The following is a 26,253-nucleotide window of genomic DNA, read 5'->3' as shown; positions in this document are numbered from 1 at the left end:
AAGTAAGAGTAATAAGTTTCATTTAAATTGGTGATTGTAGAAGACCCTATTGATAGAGCAGGAATACCCACAAAAACCTGCACCACTAGCGCCCTCAGTGAAAGAAATATACAAAAGCATGTACACCATGTTTCATACCCTGTTCAATTAAACCCATTATAAGTAAGAAAAGGACCAATATATAGCTATTTCCGCCAATGCAGTAGTAGTCGTGCAACAAAGTGCACCGCCCGCCAGCTCGCTAATAAATGCGCATGCGGCGAACAATGCGAATTACACAACTATCACCGTTAAATAACTCAACACGTGTTTCACCCCTCCACGGGGCATCCTCAGAAGTAATGTTACACCGATTAGTGCCAAACACAGAGTCTCATTCTCACACTCTGCTATATATTAGTCCTTTTCTTACTTAGGATGGACTTCCGCAAAATAATGCCTGAATCCATTAGATATTTAAACCCACATATATACTGTGATAAAAAAATTAAGGTGATTTTATTTATGAAACGTTAATTATTTATTTATTCTTCCAAATCAATTTCATACCCTTTCAAGTAATCCATGTCTGATGAAACGCACTTTTGCCAACCAGTTCTGGAAACAATCGGAATTGTCTTTTTCCGGTATAGCCTTTAAGACTTCGATTCGCATTGGTCTTTTAATTTTGCTAAATATCCAAAAGTCGCACGGAGTCAAATCAGACAAATGCTGAGGTTGTGGAACGATATGAGTCGAGTTTTTGGCAAAAAAAAAAAAGTCGTGAAAAAAAATGGTGTATAACATCGACCAATCAGAAATTGCCGCGTTTGAGATACAAAAAAATATCCTTCAAAAATGATATTTAAACTCTTGACAAACTAAAAAACTCTAGGAAAAATAATTTACCTGCCTTCCTAAAGCCTGGTAATTTTAAAAGACAATTTCACCTTACTCTTTGATCACAGTAGTAAATCCACAATAAATTATGACGGTAGTCCTACAAAGCTAACAACATCCAAAAGCAACGTAAAACTACCCACATAAATAAATGTACCCTCACAAAATAGAATTTTTAATTATGTGAACCTGATTTTACAAGTCAAAATTCGTAAATCTTGTATATTTCAACATGAAAAGCTGCTTCATCACTGATGATGAAATTGATGATTGTATCTGGATTAATTATCTTAAATATATTGATTTATTACTTGCAATGTTTTTAATCTGAGACTACAAATGGACTGAACTATGGTCCACACAATTGAAAATTCTACTTTAATAGAAAACCGGTCATCCCAAAAATGAATTGTCAACCATATACCCAATGTAGATACGCCCCGAAGCTCAAAAATTCCCACCACCTACAAACGAACCCTACCCCCAACTATAGCATCTTCTGCACGAGTTTATGAGTCTCCATGAGGCTGTCGACGTAGGAGGCGCTGCCGTCGGAGCCCCGGTCTTCCACCAGCAGCTTCCGGAACAGAGCTTCGTCCTTGTCGAATTGGTGGAGCACTTGCAACTGAGACGCAAACGCGAGGATATCACATGCTGGACTTTAATTTGACCATCGATTCTGACACTAATTCCTTATTGTTCTATTTACACTATACACACGCTCTCTCTCTTTCTTACTCTCTATCTCTCTCTCTTCCACACATCTATACAAACACACACTTATATTCATTTATATATCTACATATAAGATTATAACACCTATATACTCATCAAAATATCTCTGGAACCAAGTCTTAGAGATTTAAAATTTAGATAGAAATATTTCTTTTGCCGAGTAGAGTTCAGCTAAGATTCTGCGAAAATCTATCAGCAAGGAGTTGTAATATAGTCTCCATAAAATAATCCATTTTTTCAGTTATTAATTAGTTTTAAACTATAGTTTCCTTATTTTTTTGGTTATGTTAAATATTGCTAAAGAAAAAAACTCAAGACCGCTCGATTTGGCAATGTTTTGGATGCCCTCTGCCTTTATCTTGGGGACATAGGAATAAGTATATATTACCATTTAGGGGTAAATTACTCCCCCTTCCCCCGAAAGTAATTCATTTTACATGGTGTTTCAAATTGGTTGACAATTTTTCTTGATTATTGGACCGAATAATATACCATATAATAATTGACAGCAAACAAGTACAGCTTGTTTCATTCACTCCTTAAAAGCTCTTACACATATTAACAAACATCCTGTGTAACTGAATTAAAACTTTTGAATAGATAACACATGATTGTTTTCAATTCTTGTCGATATCTCAATAGGTAAATGTCACAAGACTTCACATAGCTTCTGGCGGTGAAACTCCACTCTTATGCTGATTATTTTGACAATTTTGAAAAACAAAACATCATTCATATATAAAATCTTCATTCACCTCTAGTGTTATTAATACGAAATTTGTATTCTTAATTTTTTTCACTATTAATAATAGATTAAATAGATCAACATTTAGCAATAAGCAATCTGGAAAACTGCAAATAAAATGTAGCCAATATGAAAAGTCTCTGCCAATAGGCGGCATAGCATTACGGAGAGCTTTAAAAAATATTTGTTCTAGTACTTTTCTTAGCAAAGTGTGATATCCTTACCCAACCTTCCAAATTTGAATGACATTATTTATCATAAGTAATAAATAAAATTTAGACATCCATGAAAAAAAAATAGATGTAAAAAATTACTTTCGTATATTTGCTTCACAATAGTTTAAAATTTAAATTTAGAAGTATTTAAGAGGAGTAGTAAAAAAAAAGGAAAATATTGTTCTAAAAACAAAGGCAGAGACATTAATGTCTGTATATATATTATTGAATTTGTTTCCCATTCAATATATATACATATATATACATTGTATATATGTAAATGTATATTTAAAAAAATGTAGACATCTTGACACTTTTTCACAATTGCTGTTGTAATTAGAAAAACTTGTTAAGCAGTTGTATTAATTAAATATATATTTAAACAGTTTATTATTTGAATAGATACTGTAAACACCTCTTCGCTTGCATATCTCTAATTTAAAAATAACTACATTACTTTATATAGTATGTTTAAATTTAGAAAAATTTATAAACTTCACACTATTAGGAATATTTCCGTCAATTCTATTTTAAACTACATTTCATATTTCTAATCCTAGAATAGGTTTCCTTGTGATGAATAATTTAACTTTAAGTTCATCATCTTCATCATTGCCGGATATCCTATGCTGCTTTTGCCAGACCATACACCATGTTGATTCCATTCCTCTATGTATCTCCTCATATAATGAGGTTAGTTTCATCATCATATCAATCTATAAACGCCCACTAGTATTAACCTCCAAATATCACCACAATGATCTGTTTTGCCATGTTGTCTTTCACACAGTGTAGCCAATTCTTACATAAGTGTCAAATTATTTGCCTCCTAAAAATCAAGCCGACAACCTGCGATATCAATTCGATGTTTTTATAAATTAAACTACCACAGATCATATATTAATATTAAATTATCTAAAAGTTTAAATATTAGCAGCTCTTAGCCATTCCACACAAACCTTCAAGCATGCAAAATATAACCACCACGTAAGACAGAGACAGAATGTATTAATATATTATTGCAACGCCATCTAGTGGTAAGTTACTGGAATCAAAGTATTATTTATAGACTATAGGCAAAGCATTTGACCTCTGTGCTTGCCTAGAAGAAACTTGACACATAGTATCAATAGAATCTTCTAGAATTACTCTAGCAGTGTTACGTTCAAAGATCAAGACTACTCTTATGCCGTCGATGCTCATTTAAACCCACCAACGCACTTAACCCTTGTCTGCCACCGGCAAAAAAGGCTGTTATCGCTTTGTACTTATGTTTATAACATATAAAAATAGATTCTAGAAGATTTATACCATAAGTATTTTCAATTATATTCCAGTAAGAAAAGAAGGCTTTAATATCTTATTTTTTAAAAAGAGGAAAATCAAAAGACATGACGTGAATTAACGCCCACAGACGGTTAAATAATATTACACATTATTTCAAGACTTTTTTGACTTTTAAGTTTCTGAACGGCTCTTAGCGTATCAGCGTTCCAAGCCGGTGGTAGCTTACTGCCTATAATGTTAAAATAATCGACGATTCAAAATCGATATAAATGCCTACTCGAGTAAAGTCATTTTGAATTTGACACCCAATGAGATAACATTCATAAGAATCCTTATAACAAAAACACCCCGTATAATATATTTGTCTCACTGCGATATTAGCAGCGCCATCTATGAAAAAATCTAAGTAACTTATATTAAATGTTTACAAAACTTATGCCTATCTTACCATAATAAAATTCAATTTCAAGCCATCTAATTTCGTATATATATAGGCTTCGCAAAGTACTTTCCAAAGGTGAAGGCTTTGATAAAATGTAAATTTAAATATGTATTCAAATATAGACAACTGACAGGTTCGAAATATTGATCCCTTGGAGAAGAACCTGACAGAGAAATTCATCGTTACTCTTTTAACGCGATTTTTATTCATAGAGGCTGATAGCACACAACCTTAACAATGTCATTGGTCCAACTAGTGTGCATCTACATAGGCCGCGTCTACCAGTTCGGGCCCTAATGGCCTCACGAGTAATGTGCCACTTCGGACGGGCAATACTTCATGGGCAATACTTCAATTACATCGGTGGTCTTAGTTCCTATGCAGATCTCTTCATTTCTTATTAAAAGTCCATCGTAAATGACGTCTCGAAACATACAAAAAGAAACAACAACAGGCTTTACTCTTGCCTTAACATACTACTACTACTACTACTCCGCTGGCTCAGTGACCCAAAGTGGGTCTTGGCCTCCGAAGCGAGAGACTTCCACTTTCGTCTATCTTGCGCCATCGTCTGCCATTGGTTGACATTCAATTCGCGCAAGTCTGCCTCAACGCGATCGATCCAGCGATACCTGGGTCTACCCACTGGTCTTCGACCCCTCGGTTTTTCCAGGTACGCTACCTTCACGCTCCGATCCGATCCCATTCGCTCCAAGTGACCAAGCCAGCGGATTCGTTGAGCTTTATATTCGCCAATGATATGATATTGCCTTAACATAGGCTCTGAAATTTTAGGATAAATTTATTACTTTAAGAATATTTCTCAACATACCCTCATCGCACATCTTCTCTTTTGTCTCACTTGGTCCACCAGCGCCCTCACCGCGGCGCTTGCTGGCGTGTCGAGCTCTGGCAGCTCGCACACCTGCGTGTCCACTTGCTGCGGTGACGTCACACCGAAAACATCGCGAACGAAGTCACTCGGAGCCAAGGACCCGATCCAAATCAATATATGGACTCCGTTCTCTGGAAAAGTAATTAATAGTAGACGGGTTTATTAATGACTAAAATCACTTCATGACTGAAACTTTTACAGAATAGGTGAGATATTATTATGAGAGCTTTAATTTAATATTAAATCATCATTATCCTCCATTTTAGCCTTGGGACAACTGCTAGACAAAGAAAAATATTCCTGATAAGACAGGTTAAAAGCAGTCTACATCCAGTGTCTACCGAAGATATCATACCCCTCTCATTTTTAGGCTCTAGTGGTCACATATCTTGTATGCCATGTGACCCATATCCACTGCAAATTGTCCACCACTGGGCTGCATCGAAATATTTCATTTGTTAAAGGATCTCATTCCCATGGCTTGTGGACCTAAGTTAGATACCATGTTCCAGTACTGTATTTACTGTTAACAAACATTGGTTGAAAACTTTCATCTTAAAGTGTTGACTGAATTTTGAGCTATAACTAATTTGCACTATAACTTAGTGTTATGTAAATAAAACACACATGTATATATAATATTAATCGACTGAAGATAGGTAAAAACCTTGGATATGACCCTGGAACAAATGGGAAAAATTATTATGAAGTATGGGCCTGGGCGGTAATAGTCCCACATTTCTTCCACCCAGACCGTGGGATATCATATATTATATATATTATATATGGCGTCCATCGGGTGAAAAGAAGACATAGATATTTCTTAAATCAAAATTCGTATTGTCGATATATAATTGGTTAACGATAATATATATACATACATATAAAAGTATATATTAGAGAGAGCGGAAAGTAATGTCGTTTCTGTCGACATATTTTACAGAAAAACCGATTGATTTGTTGCTCCGGCATTGGTTTATTTAATGGATGGCAAAAGGTTATTGATCACAAAGTTGAATATATTGTTGATTAGAAATAAAGACTTGTTAAAAATGTAGTCGTGTGAATAACTTAAGAAAGCGACATTACTTTCCGGTCCCACTAATACATTATATGTTAGTTAGTTATTTTATACTTTACTTTTTATACTTTAACTTATACTTTTATCACGAAATTATTGTGGTGTTGTATCTACTAATAATGGTTGTACATATAGTTATTTGTTTTTTGCTATATTTTATTTTTCATAGATCTAAAAAACAAAGTCAACTAACTGAACAGGTAGACAATGAGGTAATAAAAATCAATATCAAAAGAAGCAAATGACACTTGTTGTAACAGCTCCTAATAGATACCGGACTGTTTGTACTTAGTGCGACAGAGATAACGCTCTCCGAAGTCGAAATTAGCCGATTGTCTCTTTCTAAAGGTCGATGTTGAATGTTTATCGCCGGGTACTGTATAGTGTATTTTATTTGAGGAGTTTAAGGTAGACTTACCGAGCAGGTAGACGCCATGGTCTACCATCTTATCCATGGAGGCACGAAGAGGAGTGAGGTTGCCTCCTGCCAGAGAGCTGGAGTGTATCGGCAGCAGACGCGGGTACGTATACGCCAAGGAGAGCCCCACGTCAGCGCATAACGCGCGATACATTGCGCAGGATCTTTCGTCGCACGTCACGTCTGCGCCTATTGGGCCAGTAATGTACATGTTACATATATATTTTTTTTATTATTGTTACGATCTATATTCCACAGACATTAGCATCCGTGGCCTTTGTTTTTACATTTACACTTAATATATACGATTTTTTTTGCTCACGTTTTTGTTTATTACAGTGTTTACTAAATCTGTTAACCTATTTACTATACTATTTAAAACTAATTATTATGATATTTTTAAAATAATTAGTATCTTGTGCAGTTTTTTAAAATATCATACTTGAATTCTGAAATTTTATATATTACACTAATTCCAAATTAAAAATATTTTCATTCAAGTAGGCATTTACACGATACAATCTTATACAATTCACACTATGCATTTTTTATTTAGGATTGCCGCTGCTAGCAAATAAGTTACTAGATGATGGACAGTAGCATCCTCTTCATACCACCATACCACACTGCAATCGCCAACCCGCCTGCCTAGCGTGGCGATTATGATTTATTCTTCCACAGATATCTTTGGGGGAGGTCTATACCTTACAGTGGGTATCTACGGGTTGAAACGACGACGGCCTGTACTGTAATGTCAGAGGAGGCATAGCTTCCCTCCGGGATGTTTCTCTTGATATCCTGGCGACCCCTCCAAAGGTACCGAAAAAGATCACCTTGTTACTTAACCATCCATTCAGATATTCCTCCTCTTTCCCCCCCTTCTCAATAAAATAGCGTAACCATATAACATGCTATTAAAATAATAAACATACATCACTTCGCTTAGTCTACCAATTGACGGACAAAATTCCTTACATATATTGCAAAACTGAATTTGAATAAATTAAAAAATATATATTGAACAGGGTCAGTTTAAGTTTAGCAGAATTAGTTACAGAAGTAACTGAGCCATCTACGACCAGTTACCGTTATCACCATGGACTTACCACCAGCAATAGCGTCGGAGCGTAGCACGCAGCTCGTGTACAACGGCAGCAGCTTCATTGACTCTGGGAGGACCAGCTGACCGGAGGAGGAGGGAGAGGCACAGTGGCGGCGGTAGGCTGCCAGCGAACGTGCGCATCGGGAGGATAGACCCTCCCGCACCTGTCGAGGTGTTGCATCCCTCAACGCCCACACCGCTGCAACATATACATATTATGACATGATAATTGGAAACCCATTGAAGTTTTAGTTCTCAAAGTGGTCCAGATGGATTCTCAGGGGTCCAGGTGGATGGGCGTTGGCGGGACATCAAAAAAACGACTTCACCTTTTTTTAAAGGCCCACTTTATTTAGGACCTCTCGTACCCCTACCTTATTTTGAGATAGAGATATATTTTCTACTCGCTCATCCTTCACAAATTCTTTCGGTTTTTTCTCTTTTTTTCTTTGCGATGTTTTCACAGTGTATTTAAGTTCAGTTTTTTAATTTTCCTCATTTAATTTTCCTTTCTATATAAATCTTTTTATATACAATACATACTTATATTTAGATCTAAAATCTTTTCTTATCATATATAATCGCCATCCTTTGTTTTAAATTAAAACTTGCATATTCAATACACTTAACCAAAACACAAATACTCTTGTTATATCTAATCTCTATATAATTGTAGCATTATTGGCCGAATTTGGGGAATTTGGTAGACATATTTTATACCATTTGAACCAGCTTAATTGTATAAGCGGTCTACCAGAAAGTCTCGTGGGCAGACATTTAACTTATTCCAAATACTTTGGTCTTGCAAAAGACGTCACTATTAACACTTGTTCTCCCGGGTGAAGTGAATGACTCAAGATACAGAGGTCACTCATTTTTACAATGGATCAATTCCATATTATTACATGCGAAATGAAACGGTGGAACAAAAATGGCGAGAAAACAATTCACACTCATATTTGAGATTGTTCGACCTGGAGAAATGAAGACTTGTACAGGGTATAATAGAACAGAGATCACAGAATCAACCCCTCGGTAGAAAAGCTGAATAAGTGGAAATAGACCTTCTTCTGCCAAGAGCACATAAATAAACAGAGAATCTATGTACTCACCCTGTTTAGAGAGGAATGCCATGGTGGTATCGAGTTCGGCACTTCGGTAGACGTCAGCGAGCTGGTGGGCTACGTTCAGCGCCAAGTTGAGAACCCTCAGCCGCCTCTGGCCGCAGCGTCTCGTATACAGCAGCGCAGCCTGGATGTAGACTCCATCCTCTCCCGTCAGCTTATCGTCATGCTTTATCTCCACGCCGATTGCCTTATCCGCATCTATAGGCACAACCAAAAAAATATTTATGCAGGGTGGTATAGGACCTCTACTCATAATGTTGACAGACAACCTTGTTAAGGTGCTTCTGTGAACCAGGTGTGGACCAGATCATCATGCATCTGATAGCCAGCTCTCCCACATTCAGAGGACCTCGGTTGGCCTTGATTGTGCAAAGGGATTAGCGATGACAACATCACCTCACTAATGAAAGATGACAATGATAGGTCAGCATTTCAACAACCAAATTAACAGGAGATAGAGAAAAGAGAAATAAAACTAGAATTAAAAGAAATAGGAAGACAAAATAAAAAACCCAAAATAATATTAGATAAATAAAATAGAAACAGAAAACTGTGATAAATTGTGACAAATCGTAATAAGTTAGTGTATTAAATAAGAATGTAAAATATCACAAAATAAATATATATTAAAGGTAAAGAAATGTGATATTTGAGGAACGAGGCTAAAGAGAGGCGATGAATGAACGGAAATGTGTATGAAAAGGAATGATAGAAAATTGTAAAATAAAAAAAGAGGAAAGATTGTTCATGTCAAGAATAATCAAAGAGTACAGAAATAAAAAGAAAACACAGTGAAAAAATCATTAAAGAATATTGAACCCTGTCCTACAAGATATGGAGTATGAGAGGTCCACAATAACAGGGGCCATTAAAAAAAAACTTGTTAAGGTCCATTTCGAAATTTTGGGTAAGCCAGTCCAGTAGTGGACATTCTATGACTAAAATAACAAGTATACAGGGTGATTAGTTATAGGTGTAAAAAAGATTTTAAAAGGACAAATGTATGTGATAGTCGATCACGTGTCAGAAATTTATTTCAAAGATTTTATCGCTAATTCTAATCAACCTTTATTAACTAATCAGTCTGAAATATGTAACACAACTAAACTAACTTTTCTTTTAAATACAGTTTAAAATAATATTTACCAATAGCAGCCAGTTCCACGTCGGTGGTGTTGGACATGAAGAAGTGTCCGAAGAAGTCAGTTGCTCGTACTCCAGTGGATGTACGAACTCGCATAACGGCGTCATGTGCCGTTGCCCTGGATACCACACGACGGACATCCCACGCTAGACGGTGACCATCTGTCTCTGCCTGCGAAATATAAAACAATATTGCTACCACCAAACGGTCATGTCTCAACCAAATTCACTTTCTTTAAATATAATATAGTATACAGGTTGATTTGTTATATATAGTTGTATAACATCTTTGACAACAAGCAGCTTTTACACCTATTTCCAATCATACTGTATAAAATTTATTTTTCATATTTCAATGCGATAGGCCAGTAACTTATGGCAATACAAATTCTTCAGAGACAGATAATAAATAACTAATTTTAATATGAATCTAACTATATTAATAAAAACTAAAATAAAATTTAAATCCTTTTAGAGCCATTTTCACAAGAGAAGAACTGAGAAGCACTCACAAAGAATTTTTTTTTTTAATAATTTTCACTTGAACAATTTAGGTTGATAACTCTAATTCAAGTAAAACATCCTTTGTGATTGTCTTCTGATCTAGAGAACCCTGAAGACGAGGTAACTCGTCAGTTCCTCATATGACATTTAGCATAGTCCACCCTAATTTTGTTGATGCTTTACGAAACCTTCTTTATTATAATAATGTTTCAAAACTACGAGGTAAGCTCCCTGCCTTTCTCCCAGACTCCTTTTATGATTTGCTATAAACAAATAAACTATATCCTGGTAAAGGTTATTCAAAATAGCTTAGTACGAGGAACTGGGTTGATCCATCAAGAGTTTCTTCAAATCTTTCAAGTTACCCACTATGTTTAACTTGTCCAGCAGTGTTTCCAGCAGTATTTTGTACAAACCCCCCCCCCCTACCACTATTACAATTCCTATGCCACCATATGTAACATATATAATTTATAAACAAGTGCGAAAGGGCTATACCCGTGTCAAGACCATTCTCTAATTGCATCTCATAACTGTGCAATTGCCCACCACTGGGACACGGGTCCCACATTAGGAAACAGTTGTACTGGATTATCACATTGCCTCCCCCTCCTTTTTTATCATAATGATTTTGGACCATATCGAATCTTCATCCTCAATCACTAAGAGAGGGATGATATCACAGCCTGAGGAACAAGCTCCATTGAGGCACAAGGTTGTGGGAGTCTTAAACCTTCTAGCCATCACCGACCAAGGTGGTTTAAAGATCAACGTGTATTTGTCCTCCAAGTGACCCATCAGCTACATTGGTGCTATACCATATAGCGACTTACAGAGAAGTATGTGTATTTGTGCAGCTGTCCACCGGTTAGACGAGGAAGCTGGCCGATGGTGGCTGCATCCACGTACGCGTTGTTACAAACGAAGAGTTCCACGCACACCCCTGCCGCAGAACACGCCTGACCCAGTTCGTTATACGCGGTCGTTTGGGGCGCTGGAACCAAATAGACATTATCATAACCAGTCTCATTCTCTTTCTCTATTTTCATCATCATTTCTACCATAGGCCATTGAATGCTGGACATAGATGTACCTATGCATCTCTGTATAGAGAATGGATTCCCAGATCGCGGCCCGCCGGTCGAATACTGGTGGCCCGCCGACAGCAAAAATAATACTCTCGTACATTCGAAAAATATTGAATTCTATTCCAGAATAAAACCAAAAAATTTAATTACCTATACTTCTAGCGGCCAGCCCGCCATCAGTTCATTATTTGCCCGAGTGGCCCCTAGTCTTAATAAGTCCGTGCAACCATGGTCTAGAGACTTCTTTGTCCAGAATTAATTATTATTACTTCGATAGATTGATAATGAGATAAGGATGTGTTTATATGTGAAGTTTTTTTATTATAATAAAATTCCAAATACAGTTAAAAGTATTAACATATACTGGGTCGTGTTCGTATTCATGTCACACGTAAAAAAGGCCCACGATGTTCGTTGGCTGCATTATCGCTCAGCGAGATTGACCCACCGCGTGGGTTTACTCTCTGTTTTTTGTGTGTGTATATATGTTTGTATTTGTGATGTTATTTGTGCTCATGTTACTGTTGCAAAATAAATGGATTAGAATGCGCTATATACGGTTTCCAGACGATAATATGTTTTTTTTATTTCTAATATTACAAATTATATTTTAAAGTCTAAAATAGTATTTTGGTCTATAAACATCTAATATAGAATATTGGTAGTGACCACGTACTCATAATGAAAAAACACAGCTCAACTCATTAGTAAGCGAACATAGCTAAGGATGTGTTTACATGCAATCATTTTTAAGCATAAACAATTATTTTGTGTGTTGTTGATTTGAATATTAATTTTTAAAAAATATAAAACAAGTACTGTACACTTGTTTTATATTTTTTTTGTAATTTTCCTAAATAATTAAATACATAAACATAATGTGAACAGGTTTTTTTTTATTTCATTTTATCCCAACCTGAAGACACTTGTAGAAAAATTGGTGTATTTTATACAAAGAATAAAAATAATTATCAAAAGAAGCAAATGATACTTGTTGTAACAGCTCCTAATAGATACCAGACTGTTTGTATTTCGTGCGACAGAGATAACGCTCTACAACGCCGAAATTAGACGATTGTCTCTTTCTAATGGTCGATATGCAATATTTAACGCCGGGTAATGTTATAACTTACAAAGTATCTGTTTCTCCTTATCCGTTCCGAGGAGTTTCCTATCCTCTCTGTTTATCAGCTTGCCGGGTGCGTTATACGTGGGCAGGGTTGTGTGGAAGACCAACAGCTGTCCAGATGTATCAGCCGCTTTCAACGCCTCTAGACCAGCCTGGAGGAACAGAAGACTCATTTATCAAAAATATATGAAAACTTGCCTGTGCTTCAGTATTAAATCAGAAAAATGCTACAGGTGATTGTTTAAAATGGCAATTTGAGTTGAAAGGTTCCTGAGTAGCCCCACTATTGGTGAATTGATGACTTAAGGATGCTGGAAGCTGAATTTCAGAAGTTTCGAGGGAGACCTATCTCTAGCGTTGAGCGTCTTTCACCTAACATGATAATGATGAACAGATAACATTACAGATTTTAAAATATTTGTAATATTATCTATAACAGGGATGAGCAACCCGCGGCATGCGGCCCTCGAAGCAAGTAAATTTTAATTTGTGTAATGTATTTTTTTTAAATGTTAGAATCAAGGCTTTAAAGATAATAAAAGTGTCTAATTAGTTGTAAATCGGTTGATTACGGACATAAATTACGTTAAGAACATGGTTTGAGCCTTCAATATATACTTTATTTTTTTGTTCATGGCCCACTGTTTTTGAAACTGCGGCCCTCCGACCAAAAAAGGTTGCTCACCCCTGATTTATAAAATCATTTTTTTTTGTCAAAAATAGAAATTATAATGTCCATAGAAGAACCAAGGTCACCATCAAACTATATAGTTTGAAAAATTTCTCGTTTAAAGTAGCAGTGGCCGGGGTACATCGCTAGTGCCGATTGCCATTTGGTTCGAAAGATGCTTGAATAGCAACCACGAGCTGGTTGACGCGGCCTGCTTAACCCCGCCCCCCCCCCCCCCCTCCCACTACATGACCGGCGACATAGCAACAAAGGACCCGACGTCATGGTGAACTTTAAGGGAAGTCTATACCTTATTCTATCTTTTCGCATTAGTAAGTTCGAATTGAACTTCGCTTTAATAGCTCATGTACTAATAAATTGTTCAACAGTAAACGTCGGCTAAAATGAAAATAGATACGGAAAGCATCGCCTTAATGTTGGGCGACGACAACCTTCGCCCATCATTTCTATCGTTTGCTTGCAGGGTGGTAAGAAATGCAATAAAAAATAACAAAACCAAATAGGAAAACTTGAACCAAAATGCACATATAAAACACATGTAAAAGAACTTATTAAATAATAATAGAATGTAAGACAAGACCCTAATCTAAACAAATCTGTAATATCAAAAGATAATGATAGAAAATGTAAGAATAAAATAAAGATTAGAAATAAATATACCTAGCCACCTAAGATTAAAAAAGATGAGGAAAGGAAGGCGATGAAAGCAAGAAATAATAAAGGAACAAAAAATATTGCGAGATATTGTAAAGGATAAAAGGAAAGAATAAAAGAAATTGAGAAGAATGAAAGTGAGTGTATAATAAAGATAAAACCCTAAAAAAATTATTTGTAAATAAAGTCCCTGTCTCAAACAAAATAGGGGTACGAGAGGCTCCCAATAGCGGGGGAAATAAATAAAAGTTGTTCGATGTAACAAGTGTCTTTCCAGAACTATGTTATATTGGAAGTGTATTCTTCAACAACAAAACTATGTTGATATTGATTCTATCTAAACTAAGAACCATCATGTGGTCAGCTTGGCCAAGAACATACCACTAGTAACAAAAACATTGCTATGTGCTGTCAACTAACCTGAACCGCTGGAAGCAGTATAGTCTCCGTCTCCTTATTGTCACGGAACATTGATGGAAGCTGCTGCAGCAGCGCAGTGAGGACTGACCCGCTGTCTTCAGGCAGCTCCAGGAATCCTTGCAGCAGCGGCACGAACATATCCGACACATCACCCACGGACATCATCTGCGGCTGTGCTAATGTACCCTGTGGATATACATTTCATTTAATCACATTGCTGCACTAAATATTTGATGAAGAGATTTCAGAGCTGAAATATAGCTTTAATAATGACAATACAGATTATATTCACAAAATGAGATGTGTTACTATACAGCATGTTTGAAATGTTTAATTAAAAAATTATGTAGGTTGACTAGATATAGATGTATGTATAAGTTTTATAAAGCGTGAATAACATCTTTGAACAATTATTTTTGACTCTAATATCAATATTTAAATTCTCTATCTAAAAATCTAACCTATGTTAGCTCATAGGAAATCGAAACAAATTACTAAGTATGAATGATAATAATAATTTTATTATTATTCCACCATGAAATTAGCGAAATCCAACTAAAAGGCAACTTAAGTATTATTATATGTGCTGGCATAAGTGCCGTTACATCTAACTTCAACACACATATTTTGTACTTTTGTTCTATAATTTTAGTAAATATAACATAGTATTCCTCTGCGTATTTAAAATGCGTATTAAATTGCGGCTCGCAAAACATTTCAAATTTTGAACAATGGCTTGAACTATCAAGGAACTTGACCACCCCTGATATAAAGTTTCTACTTCTATATACAATCACCCTGTATATAATTTTTCTATCTCCCTGATCATAGTTAAATCACTTTATTCTCATATATATCACCACACGCATCCCATTACCAGCTTAAAGTGGTCTCTTATCGGTGACTTGAAGCGAGTAACTTCAACAGTTCGAGGTTACTAAGGAATCACTTGAGCTAAGTTACTATGGAGGTCTAAGTTAAGCAACTTTAAAGTTATAACACAGTACCTTTATGTTATAGAAATGCACTGTAGAACTGTATGTTATGAATCCGACTCGAGTCAAACTTTTGCCAGTCTGCTCGTCTTTCGGCATCGCCTGTAAATAAAAACGCACAGATCTAGAGAAATCCTTTCCATAGTTAGCTAACCCTTAAACTATAACTACATGTGTATCCTAATATCCAATCTTTGTTCATAAATATTGCATTTAAATCGCTTCAATCACATAATAGATCAAATCTGAAATGAGATTCATATAAAGACAAAAGTATTTTCTATATAGTCCAACTGATAAGTTGAGAAGGAGCAGTGGGCGGGTCATATAACTCTTTAAGACCCCGCCCCCTTTTTGGAGGTCCTCGCACTTTTCCTGTTTTGGATTTACACAGACTATTTTCACAATTTTTTCCACACCTTCCGACCAGAACACTATCATCATCACTTATTCCTATATCTCCAAGATCAGACAGAGGGTGTTCACAGTACGTCCCCATCCCTAACGGTCTTGAGCCTCGCGCTTTACTTCGCTCTACGTCATTCCAACTGCCTTCGCTTCTGCAGTGATCTTCCGCCACCAGGTTCGCTTTGAGCGGCCACGTCTATGCTTTCCTTGAGGATTCCATTCTAGGGGTTGCCTCGGGTATGTGATCAGAATACTATAGGTAACTTAATTTATTTAAAATTCTTTTTAAACATTTTATTTATAAAGGCGAAGGTAATCCGAAGCCATTCTCTGCCATTTAACCACTAGCAGTGCGGAGATAAATTAATAAATATATGTGAAACTGGTAACATAAAACATTAAAATCACATAAAAACACATATAAATAAACTAATAGCTATATATATAAATAAATATATATATAAAAATTGAGATCTACTCACATCTATGAAATCCATGATGTTATCGCAGACAGTTTGAACCATTCCGTTCTTGATGGCATTGTACGATACGTCAATTACAAACACAATGGCCGGAGAATTTGGTAGCTTGTTATTCTGAAAAACGAAACAATACATAAGTAAATTATTTTCTCATCTTACTATCTAGTAATAACATAATGCTTTATTCGTAGATGTTTCCTTCCAAATTCAAGATATCATCAGATAATAAGATGATGGTTAATAAGAGTTCTGTTAAAAGTTCCAATGTTGAATAAACGAATTTTTATTTTAACAATCTTTAGCTTTTAAAACATAAAAATTCCATATGGCTCATTTATGTAAAATACGTAACAGAGAACGCCATGATAATAGCTTATGGGTGAGGATTATGGCCAAAAATGCCAATAAAACTATTCATGTTTGCCATACCACTTCGTACCAATTTTTTAAATATCCTCTGGTCACCGAAGCCTTGCCTCGGGGTTTTGTTTTACGAGACTGTTGCCCCAGCTAATTGCTACTAATTTAGCAACAACCAGGGAGCATATACAGAATGATAGACAATTCCTTCGAAACCGAGTAGCCATGCCCAGCGTCGTAACAGATATAAAACATTGTCGTGATTAATTACAGCGCCATCTAGCGGCAAATTATAACAATGTGGTTACGATGTGAAAGTATTTTAATAGAAACTACATTGAAATTTATCTATACTCGCGTGCAAGCGAATCGACTTACCTCTGCAAAATGGATAAATGTTGTCTTATATTTGTAAACGATAAAAAATAACAAGCATATATTTATGTATATATAATCCCAAAAATCTGCGCATTATTATTGAATTTAATCGAATTCTAATTACAAAGTAACAAAAATATTAATTAGTAAAAAAAACCAAGGGAATTGAAATTAAATGAAGAAAAAAAGTGATCAAAAATTTATTAAATAAATAGCTTTAAGTTCATACCTCTACATTTTCAAAGTGGTGATTGGATTAAAATGATTAAATGTGTAAATTTAAAGTTTAAAGATAATAAGCTTTAATAAATAAATACATTTTATACCTTTTAAAAAAATATAAAACACATTAATTTTGTATGGGTGAGTCGATTCCATTGCACGAGTGTATAATGAAATGCTTCAACTTTAAGGCTATAAGCGTTTCAAATGCATTTAGAAGATCCTACAAAAACTTGACCAGGATTTTTATTTAACTGAACAAAATTTTAAAGAACTGTGCTATATCAGATGAAATAAAAAAACGCTTACTCTACAATATTCCTTGGTGGCAACAATCTCGTATGTGCCAAGTGCCATCTCGGCTGGCATCCTTCCATACTGCTGCATACTGTTAATGTATTGCGTATACTCCATTGGCACTGAGGAAGAATATTTTGCATTAGACAAGCCGGTAGGGGAGGCGTATACCTACCCACCAGGCGGAGGTTCAATGACATGCTGGAGAAGAACCTAAATGACCAATGTAGTTTGTATAATTGCCCATCTGAAGTGGCAGTGACCAGGACACAATTTTCATGCACCTGTCGGTTATTAAAATCGAAGATCACACCAAGTTTTGGTAATCCTCAACCGATTGATTCCCTCTTTGGTATCGCTAATACCACATGTAGTCTTCAGTCTAGCTTTTTCTAGCTTATCTTAACTTAGAACAAGATTTTATGTCGACTTGTTCAAAATGCTCCACAAATACAGCTTATATAAGCTCAATCTAGCTATGGAAGCTTATAGATCCTGATAAAATATATTCATTCAAAGAGAGCTATAACTTGATTGGTTTATATGCTTTCGATCTTGTGATATATATCACTCTTTTATATCTTTAACTCATTTAGCTCAGTACAGCTCGAAGAGAGAATAAGGCAGCTGAGATTAAAAACATATCCTTTATACCTTCGGCTCTTTTAGCTCAGACTGAGAACTCGGTATGGTGGAATAAAACATGTAAAATTGAAATAATGGAATGCTGAAAATTATATCCAATTAGTGAGCTTTTTTGGGTTGCATTTGCTTCCTATTAAGCATTTTATGTTTGACATATAGCACAAAAAAAAAAGCCAATGCGCGTGTTGTCGTTCCGAAAATCCGTAGTTTACATTTTTAATACAAACATGCTATAGCTATCCGTCTCTCTCTTTTGCATGTGAATTGCTAAACAAGCCCACTTTTTTCTCTCTAACTCTGAACGATTTGTAACTCAATAACGAAAATGAGTCTTAAGTATAAAAATATAGAGATACAAGTGAAACACACACAAGCTGGAGAGTGATTATATCTTTTGCAAAGATATATATCTTTCTTGTCTTTAACTCGCGAGCTACCCATCTCTAGTTCTAGATGACCAAACAGAAGACTTACCCTCAGTAGTAGCTTTACAGAAAGCGCACTTGAAATGCCTTCCAGCATCAATAAACTTCATGCTCGGACACATGTATGCCTTGCAACGGCTGCAGCGCACTGGACCCATTGTCGGGGATCCAGTAAGGGCTGCAAAGTCCAGTAGCGGAGGCTCTGGTTCTGATCCAACTGTCTCTGCCATTGGTGAAATCTTAAAAAAATTATTACATACATTTAATTCGGGTTTTTTTTTTTATATTGAGACTCTCCTCAAACCTATCTTATAAGGAATTAAAATTTAAAGTCTATAGAACTTCGTCCACCTAGTGGGATGTCTAGTTTTGGCTGGTGGTACGATGTGTCCAGCCCGCTGCCACTTCAGACAAATAACTTTTTAATCTATGTTGGTGACCTTGGTTGGCAGCATAACTCCCCTAACACAGCACTGTCCATATATCTGTGGGTGACCCTGAACTTTCTTATGAGGCCCATCATAAGTGATCACGTCTGATCCATATGTCATCACTGGCAACACACATTTGTTAATGACCTTCATCTTCAGATACTGCGGCGTTTTGAACGAGTAAATGACAGATCACATGATATCGAGTAAAAGAAATAAATTAAAAATCAATTACAAAGCAAATTTTAAATTAAAACTATTCTTTTCCCACACAAATTACAAAGTAAATTACAAGTGTAATAGTGACAAAATCATAGACTCATGGCAACAGCTAGAGGAAACCTTTTGTCAGAATGTTACACATACACACACACACACCCACCCACGTACACATATATGTGTATATATACATATCTCATTGTTGACTAACTTTCAAAAAATTTTCCCAACTAATGTACTTTACATTAAAATATAAAATATCTCTTGTTTCAGAATGTCTTAGGGCAAAGGGCTACTCCAACATCCTTCATTGCCTCTGGTCAGCTGCAACTGAGTCACATGGGGCCTAACATAGATCCTTTTCCACTCTCCCATGTCTTGGCTTTTGGACTCAGAGTACCATGTCCATTCTTGAGGTACCAGACAATCACCGTTTTGATTATTACATACATGCTATTATAATTATGGTCAGCATTCTTTATACCTAAAATTAGTTCAAATACTTAAATTTCTACTATGCTCTATGAAACTTCATTATCATATTTTCAGTCATAAAAAATCCACAGCTGGACAAAGGCTTCCACCATAGAATTTCACAGCTGAACAAAAGTGTCCCCCACAGATTTTTCCAGTACAACTAGCACAAAGCGAACTGCAAGCAATGTCTTCAGATGAACTTACAAAGATCATCATCAGTCCAAGTATTATGCCTGATTAAAACAAAATTTAATTTAGTCTATTATTCTTTTTTCAAATACTTACAATAAGACAGAAAGGCATGGATGTCTGCTTCAGTAAATCAGCAGTAACCGGAACACTATACATTGAGCTTCTAATATAGCGAGGACCTGTAAAATTATAATAGATTTTTTACATTAGTGTATATGAACTTGGCTGTTATTTAAACAAAATAACAAGGAAGTAACTATATTTTAGTGTTCTATCCGCTCCGAGACGACACATGGTAACTGTTAGAACATATGCGCAACTTTGTTATACAAGACACTCCTTCATAACATATCTGAATATTAAATTAAAATATTAAAAATCATTTTACAAGTCAAAGTAGTTTTATTATATATATAAGGGGTCGCCAAATTTCGACTCGTAAGCCACATGAAGCTCTTTGGATTATTTGGCTCTGATTGATTGTCGAATTATGTCAATATTTAAATTTATATGCTACTAGCTGTTCCCGCAAACGTTGTTTTGCAATAAAAAATAGGGTTTTAATTAACAAAAAAATAAGGGTTGATCGTAGAGGGGTGAAAATTTAAGGTTGTATGTATTTTTGTATGCTGTATCATAATAAAATAAAAACCAAAAATAATTTTCTAAAAAATAAAAAAATTATTTAGGGGACCACCCTTATCACTTAGGGGTATGAAAAATAGATAGTAGCCGATTCTCAGATCTACTGAATACGCATATAAAATTTGGTAAAAGTCAGTCAAGCCGTTTAGGAGGAGTTCAAGTTCGAACACCGTGACACGAGAATTTTATATATTAGATTACATGCTTTATATCAGGGGTGGTCAAACTGCGGCTCGCGAACCACATGCGAGCTGCATGTACACATGAACAATTATTTTTGATTTGATTGATTGTTCAATTATTTCAATGTGTAAATTTATATACCTATGGCAGCCTTTGGGAAATCAAAACAAATTACTGGTGTTAATAATAATTATTATTATACCACCATAAATAAAGTAAAATCCAAACACCAATCATAATTAACCAACTACCATCTTAAGTATTATTAGGAGTGCTGTCATATACAAGTGCCTGTATTAAAGAGATTTTAAATTAAAATACAATTATCGTGGGCTTGAATTATCGTGGGATGCAACCCATAGTTTCACAATATTCATTGTGATAGCAAATGTTTGATTGACTTACTCGAGTTTCCTTTGTCGTCCACAACAAAGTCGGTGGTGACCAAAGGTGGTACCGCACCCTTCTCGTTTGTTACGAACACACCACCACGATTCTGCTGATCATCTGCCATCACCTGGATCTGGAAAACAATTTACATACTCCATTTTTACAATTGACATTTGCCATTCTTAGAGAACGTTTTGGAAGCATCCTGCAGGCAGTATTAACAAAGTCTTAACATGTCTATTATGTGGGTAGCCCAAGCATAACCCTCTATTTGGAGGACTTTGATGCGATTCTGAGCTCCTGCGAGGAAAGAAGGTTAGTGAAGACAACATTGCCTCACTGATAAACAGTGACGAAGACAGGACTATTTAATGGAATCAGGCATTACCTTGCGGAAGACCATCCTAAGTAAGAAAAGGACCAATATTTAGCCACTTCCGCACATGCAGTAGACATTTGGAAGACAGGACTGCGTTCCAAATATTGCCTTGACCTAATTAATAGGTATAAAGTTCAAAATAGTACAGGTCCGGTAAGAACTGGTGTGAACTAAGTAAAGCTAAAATAAACAAAACAGAAACTTATTCTTCATTAATTCTAAAAGTTAATAAGTATTTTAATTAAGGATATTATAAATTATTAATAAGATTGTAATGCTCTGTCCCATAAATAAGGGGAGAGCAAGAAGCCTCCAATAGCAGGGGTCATTTAAAATAAAAGCCATAGCCTTCTCGTCTTGAATGACGGAGACCTTGTTAATGAAGCCCAGAGTGAGAGACCAGGCTTTAGAAACCTGTTCTAGAAATAAGTTAATATTCACTATCTATGCTGGTAAATTCTTCAGCAGGTTAGGGTTGTTTTATATGAAGGCACTCCTTTTTCACACAATACCACTTGTTCATGCAGCTTCAAGATAAGCCTATTTGGGTTTGAATATCTTTGTTATAGTGTCATTGGAAGGAGTCAGCATATACTGATCTCTTCTTTGACGTCAGGTTTTGTAACATAAAATAATGACTTGGCTATTTTTAAGGAAATACAAATAATTACTTACTGGACTTGGCATCTGATCTGGATCAAGCCGCCTCTGCTGAGGTTGTGCAAACTGCTGCCCTGGATAGCTTGGTTGCTGCCCTGGGAATGGTGGGTAGCCGGACTGCTGCTGATATCCTTGAGGTCCTGGCATTGGAGGTTGGCCAGGCATTTGATGTTGGCCAGGCATAGGAGGCTGCCCTGGCATGGGGGGTTGGCCAGGCATTGGGGGTTGACTGTGCATTGAATGTTGGCCTGGCATTGGTGGTTGTCCTGGCATGGGTTGTTGCCCGGGCATTGGAGGCTGATTATGCAGTGGTGGTTGTCCAGGCATTGGGGGCTGACTATGCATTGGCGGTTGGCCATGCATCGGAGGTTGGCTGTGCATTGGAGGTTGGCCGGGCATTGGAGGTTGGCCAGGCATTGGAGGTTGACTATGCATTGGTGGTAATCCTGACATAGGTGGTTGTCCTGGCATTGGTGGTTGACTTTGCATTGGAGGTTGGCCTGGCATTTGTGGCATTCCTGAAAAAATACATTTATTTTTAATCCTTTTTGGAATACTTGATGGTTCCTTTTCTACAATGTATAAATATTCATACCACTATATGCTGAACTGTGAGGAGGTCCTGGAGGTCCTGAAGGTCCAGATGGTGCAAAACCAGGTTGTGCTCGTTGCTGAGATAGGGGCGGCGGCATGTGGGGAAGACCAGGCATAGATGGAAACTGTGACTGTGAAGACGGAATTTGCTGCCCAGGTTGGGGTGGTAGACTAGCCTGTGAGTGAGGTATTTGCCCAGGCCCCATTTGTGATGGCATCTGTCCAGGCATAACACCTGGTTGCGGAGGGACTCCTGGTGGCCCACGAGGTTGTCCTTGATAACTAGGTCCTGGAGGCCCTGGTTGACGCATTTGAGGCGGTTGAATGTTTTGTTGTGGTTGCATACCAGGGCCAGGTTGGCTAGACGGGGGCAAACCTGTCTGAGAAGTTGGTAAACCATGCTGCGGTGGCAATCCAGGTTGACTACTTGGTGGTGCCATATTTTGATACCCTCCCAATTGTGGTTTAGGCTGCTCTGGTGCACCTAAAGGACGGCCCATCATGCCAGATTGAGGAGGAAGACCAGGCTGTGAGTGAGGTGGCATTTGGGTCATTTGCTGTGGGGGAGCACCAGGTTGTCCCGTTGGTGGACCTGGTTGTGAAACCATTGGCTTTGGAGGCCCTTGGGGCATAGACATGGAAGGTGGTCCTTGAAATTGGCGACTTTGTTCTTGACTAGGCATTTGACCAAGCCCTTGAGATTGAGAGATTGGGATGGGACCTGGTGTTGATGAAGGAGGTTGCATTTGAGGAGGAAATTGGGGACCTCCACTTACAGGAGGCCTTCCTGACATTGAAACTGGAGGCCTTACATTTGGAGGTAACTGGCCAAAGTTAGAGGTAGGGGGAAAACTGCCTGGAGGATACTGTCCAGGTGGCAATTGGGAAGAAGGGATTCCTGGTGGGCCATTTAAATTCATGTTCTGCATCTTTTGCGACATGTCAGTTTGGTCAAATTGCTTCATAGGCATTTGTGGACCGTTAGGTGGCATTTGACTGTAGATATTAGCATTTTGTACTCCATTGAAGTCTTGAGATGTAGGTGGGAAGCCCAAAGGATTCTGAGGTGCATTGTTATTTGGTCCCGATGGTATATACTGAGGGTTCATCATCTTGTTGGAAGCCGAACCACCTAGAAATAAGAAAATTTTTATTAAATTCATCCACTAAACAATTAGACCAATATATTGATCTAATTATATTATATTCTATGCATTTATATGTAGTTACATTTTAACTACTTGTTACTGTTTCCAGATAATATATTTTATAATATATAATAATTTATTTATAAACTGCCTACACAAAGTACATTAGTGAATGTAATATCTAAGACTTTCTCTATCAGTTAACCACTTCACAGGTGCAGTGTTAAATTAAAGGTAGTGTAAGAAGTATAAATTAAAAAAAAAGTATGCAAAATGAAAAAGAGCAATTAAAAACTTTTAGATGTCTCACATATCATCTACTTGCTTCGGAATTCCGAGATTAAAGAGAACATATGCTTAGGCTATATCCACTGGTAAAGACAAATTTAGAGAAGGCCATAAGCTTGTACTCCAGCCAATCTTTGTTTTCATAACCTAGCTCTAATACTTCCTCAGTATTAACTTAAGCCATTACACCAGAAGGAACAATACCGGAATTGGAAAGTTATTTATGAGCTATTATAAAAGAGCATGCCGCATTAATGAAGAGTTCAAAGACAAAGGCATCAGATCTTGGGAGCTGAACATCCTGTGAAGATCATTCCAACCAAGCAATTTTAGGATGTCAATCATTGATTTTGCAGCAAGCCTGGGAGAAGTTACTTCACATTTCATTAAGTTAGGGGATCAATGACATAGTTAAGGTTTGAAGTTACTTGATGCGTACAGCGATGGAACCGACATCCTGGTAATTTTTTAGGAAGTAATAGAAGAATAAGACGTGAGCTAACTTTTCCTATGCTCCTCAACCCTTTAACGGTCATAAGGAGTGGACAGAGGAACAATAAAGTTAATAATGGTTAGGGATATATAATAAAATTAAAAACATATGTACATATGTTCAAACTTTCTATGTTTCTATTGTGTCAAACTGTCTATTGATAATCCTAAAAGTTGCCTGAATAAAGAAATACGGTTGGTGGATGAAATTTCTGTGATGAAAAAATAAAAGTCACGGTGGTGAAAATATCACCTCTAACTTATAAAGGGTTAACTATACAGTTTCTCTTTTGATCAATAAATAATTTACATTATTGGTGTCTTTTGACATAATTCTTGTGGTTGCCACTCAAGAAACTTCCTTTCATCATGATACACCATTTCTATCGAGCAATTCTTCCAGCTACATTGGTTACCTTGGTTTATCTTTGGCAAGTGTAGACCACAAGCCAGTAGACATGTGGATAGATGTCCTCTTCTGATGACATTGTCAAGGTCTCAGAGAGTCGCTAGATGCGAAGTGTTAGACTGATTATGAAGTCTAAAGTGATGTGTTTCAACTGACATGGTGATGATAATCATGAAAAAGCCTACCAATGTGCATATTCAAACAGGCAAAATGACTAAAAACAACTAAAGAATACATTATGGAAGATATATTGCAACATGAAACTTCACATTGAGTCATTAAATATGATTTTGGTGCCTTTGACTCATTTGCTGTCAATAAATGTATAGAACACTTTAAAAAGTAAATGAAGTTCTTGGCTAGTTGCATTCCAAAAGAAAACATAAATTTATGTAACATATTTTACATAGAACACTTTATACAGGATTATTAGTAATAGATATAATATAGCTTTAAGCTCACCCTTCACCACCAAAACATCTCACCATTCACCTCTTAAAAACCTACATGTTTTACCAATCATCTTGTATAAAAATGTAAATATGTTAAAAAGTTTCATGGATTCCGTTTGTGTATCTATGTTAATTATAAATGATTGGTAATCTTAATTGATAATAAAATTGACTTTATTGACTCATTCTATAAACTGTTAAACGAAAAGAAACAAAAAAAAAAAAGAAATTAAAGAAAAAACTGAAAAAATAAATTATCACGTCATATCGGAATAATATATTCAATGTTTTAAATCTAGTATAATCCACTACACTCATCATATAGGAAACAAGTATGTCACTATTGTTCAATTTCCATCCATATCTATGAACATGCTTTATTTTTAATAGACATTGTATTTCTTATACTATGTTAATTGTAGCGTTATTAATAATTATAATTACAAAACATATCCAAAAACTACAAAGATGCAATCTAGTTGACAAATAATTACGCGTATAAATTATAAGAAAAAAATTAGAAATTA

At 36.2% G+C, this 26,253-nt stretch overlaps 1 protein-coding gene across 2 annotated transcripts in view; it reads right to left on the bottom strand.

Annotated features, from left to right (window-relative positions):
* Sec24CD (Secretory 24CD) overlaps nucleotides 1–26,253 on the bottom strand; it is a 32,586-nt gene that overhangs the window by 6,004 nt on the left and 329 nt on the right. Inside the window, exons 2-18 of one of the 2 annotated variants that reach the window (XM_068768750.1) lie at nucleotides 22,939–24,069; nucleotides 22,359–22,861; nucleotides 21,320–21,437; nucleotides 20,180–20,265; nucleotides 18,817–19,006; nucleotides 17,710–17,819; nucleotides 16,441–16,554; nucleotides 15,563–15,652; nucleotides 14,556–14,741; nucleotides 12,795–12,942; nucleotides 11,407–11,567; nucleotides 10,073–10,241; nucleotides 8,912–9,124; nucleotides 7,804–7,998; nucleotides 6,698–6,886; nucleotides 5,136–5,329; nucleotides 1,361–1,504 (exon numbers count right to left, since the gene is read on the bottom strand). In XM_068768750.1, the coding sequence (XP_068624851.1) occupies nucleotides 1,367–1,504; nucleotides 5,136–5,329; nucleotides 6,698–6,886; nucleotides 7,804–7,998; nucleotides 8,912–9,124; nucleotides 10,073–10,241; nucleotides 11,407–11,567; nucleotides 12,795–12,942; nucleotides 14,556–14,741; nucleotides 15,563–15,652; nucleotides 16,441–16,554; nucleotides 17,710–17,819; nucleotides 18,817–19,006; nucleotides 20,180–20,265; nucleotides 21,320–21,437; nucleotides 22,359–22,861; nucleotides 22,939–24,049 (3,915 nt within the window). In that variant the 5' untranslated portion in view covers nucleotides 24,050–24,069 and the 3' untranslated portion in view covers nucleotides 1,361–1,366. The remainder of the gene's footprint in view (nucleotides 1–1,360; nucleotides 1,505–5,135; nucleotides 5,330–6,697; nucleotides 6,887–7,803; nucleotides 7,999–8,911; nucleotides 9,125–10,072; nucleotides 10,242–11,406; nucleotides 11,568–12,794; nucleotides 12,943–14,555; nucleotides 14,742–15,562; nucleotides 15,653–16,440; nucleotides 16,555–17,709; nucleotides 17,820–18,816; nucleotides 19,007–20,179; nucleotides 20,266–21,319; nucleotides 21,438–22,358; nucleotides 22,862–22,938; nucleotides 24,070–26,253) is intronic. The other variant, XM_068768751.1, reaches the window with a different exon arrangement.

Source organism: Battus philenor, unplaced genomic scaffold, assembly GCF_028537555.1.
Source record: "Battus philenor isolate CCGP_79_NKW_IND1 unplaced genomic scaffold, ilBatPhil1.0.hap1 SCAF_26, whole genome shotgun sequence".
In the NCBI taxonomy this organism is placed as follows: domain Eukaryota; kingdom Metazoa; phylum Arthropoda; class Insecta; order Lepidoptera; family Papilionidae; genus Battus; species Battus philenor.
The sequence above is the reverse complement of the archived record's forward strand: the minus strand, read 5'-3'. Positions and strand labels throughout refer to the sequence as shown.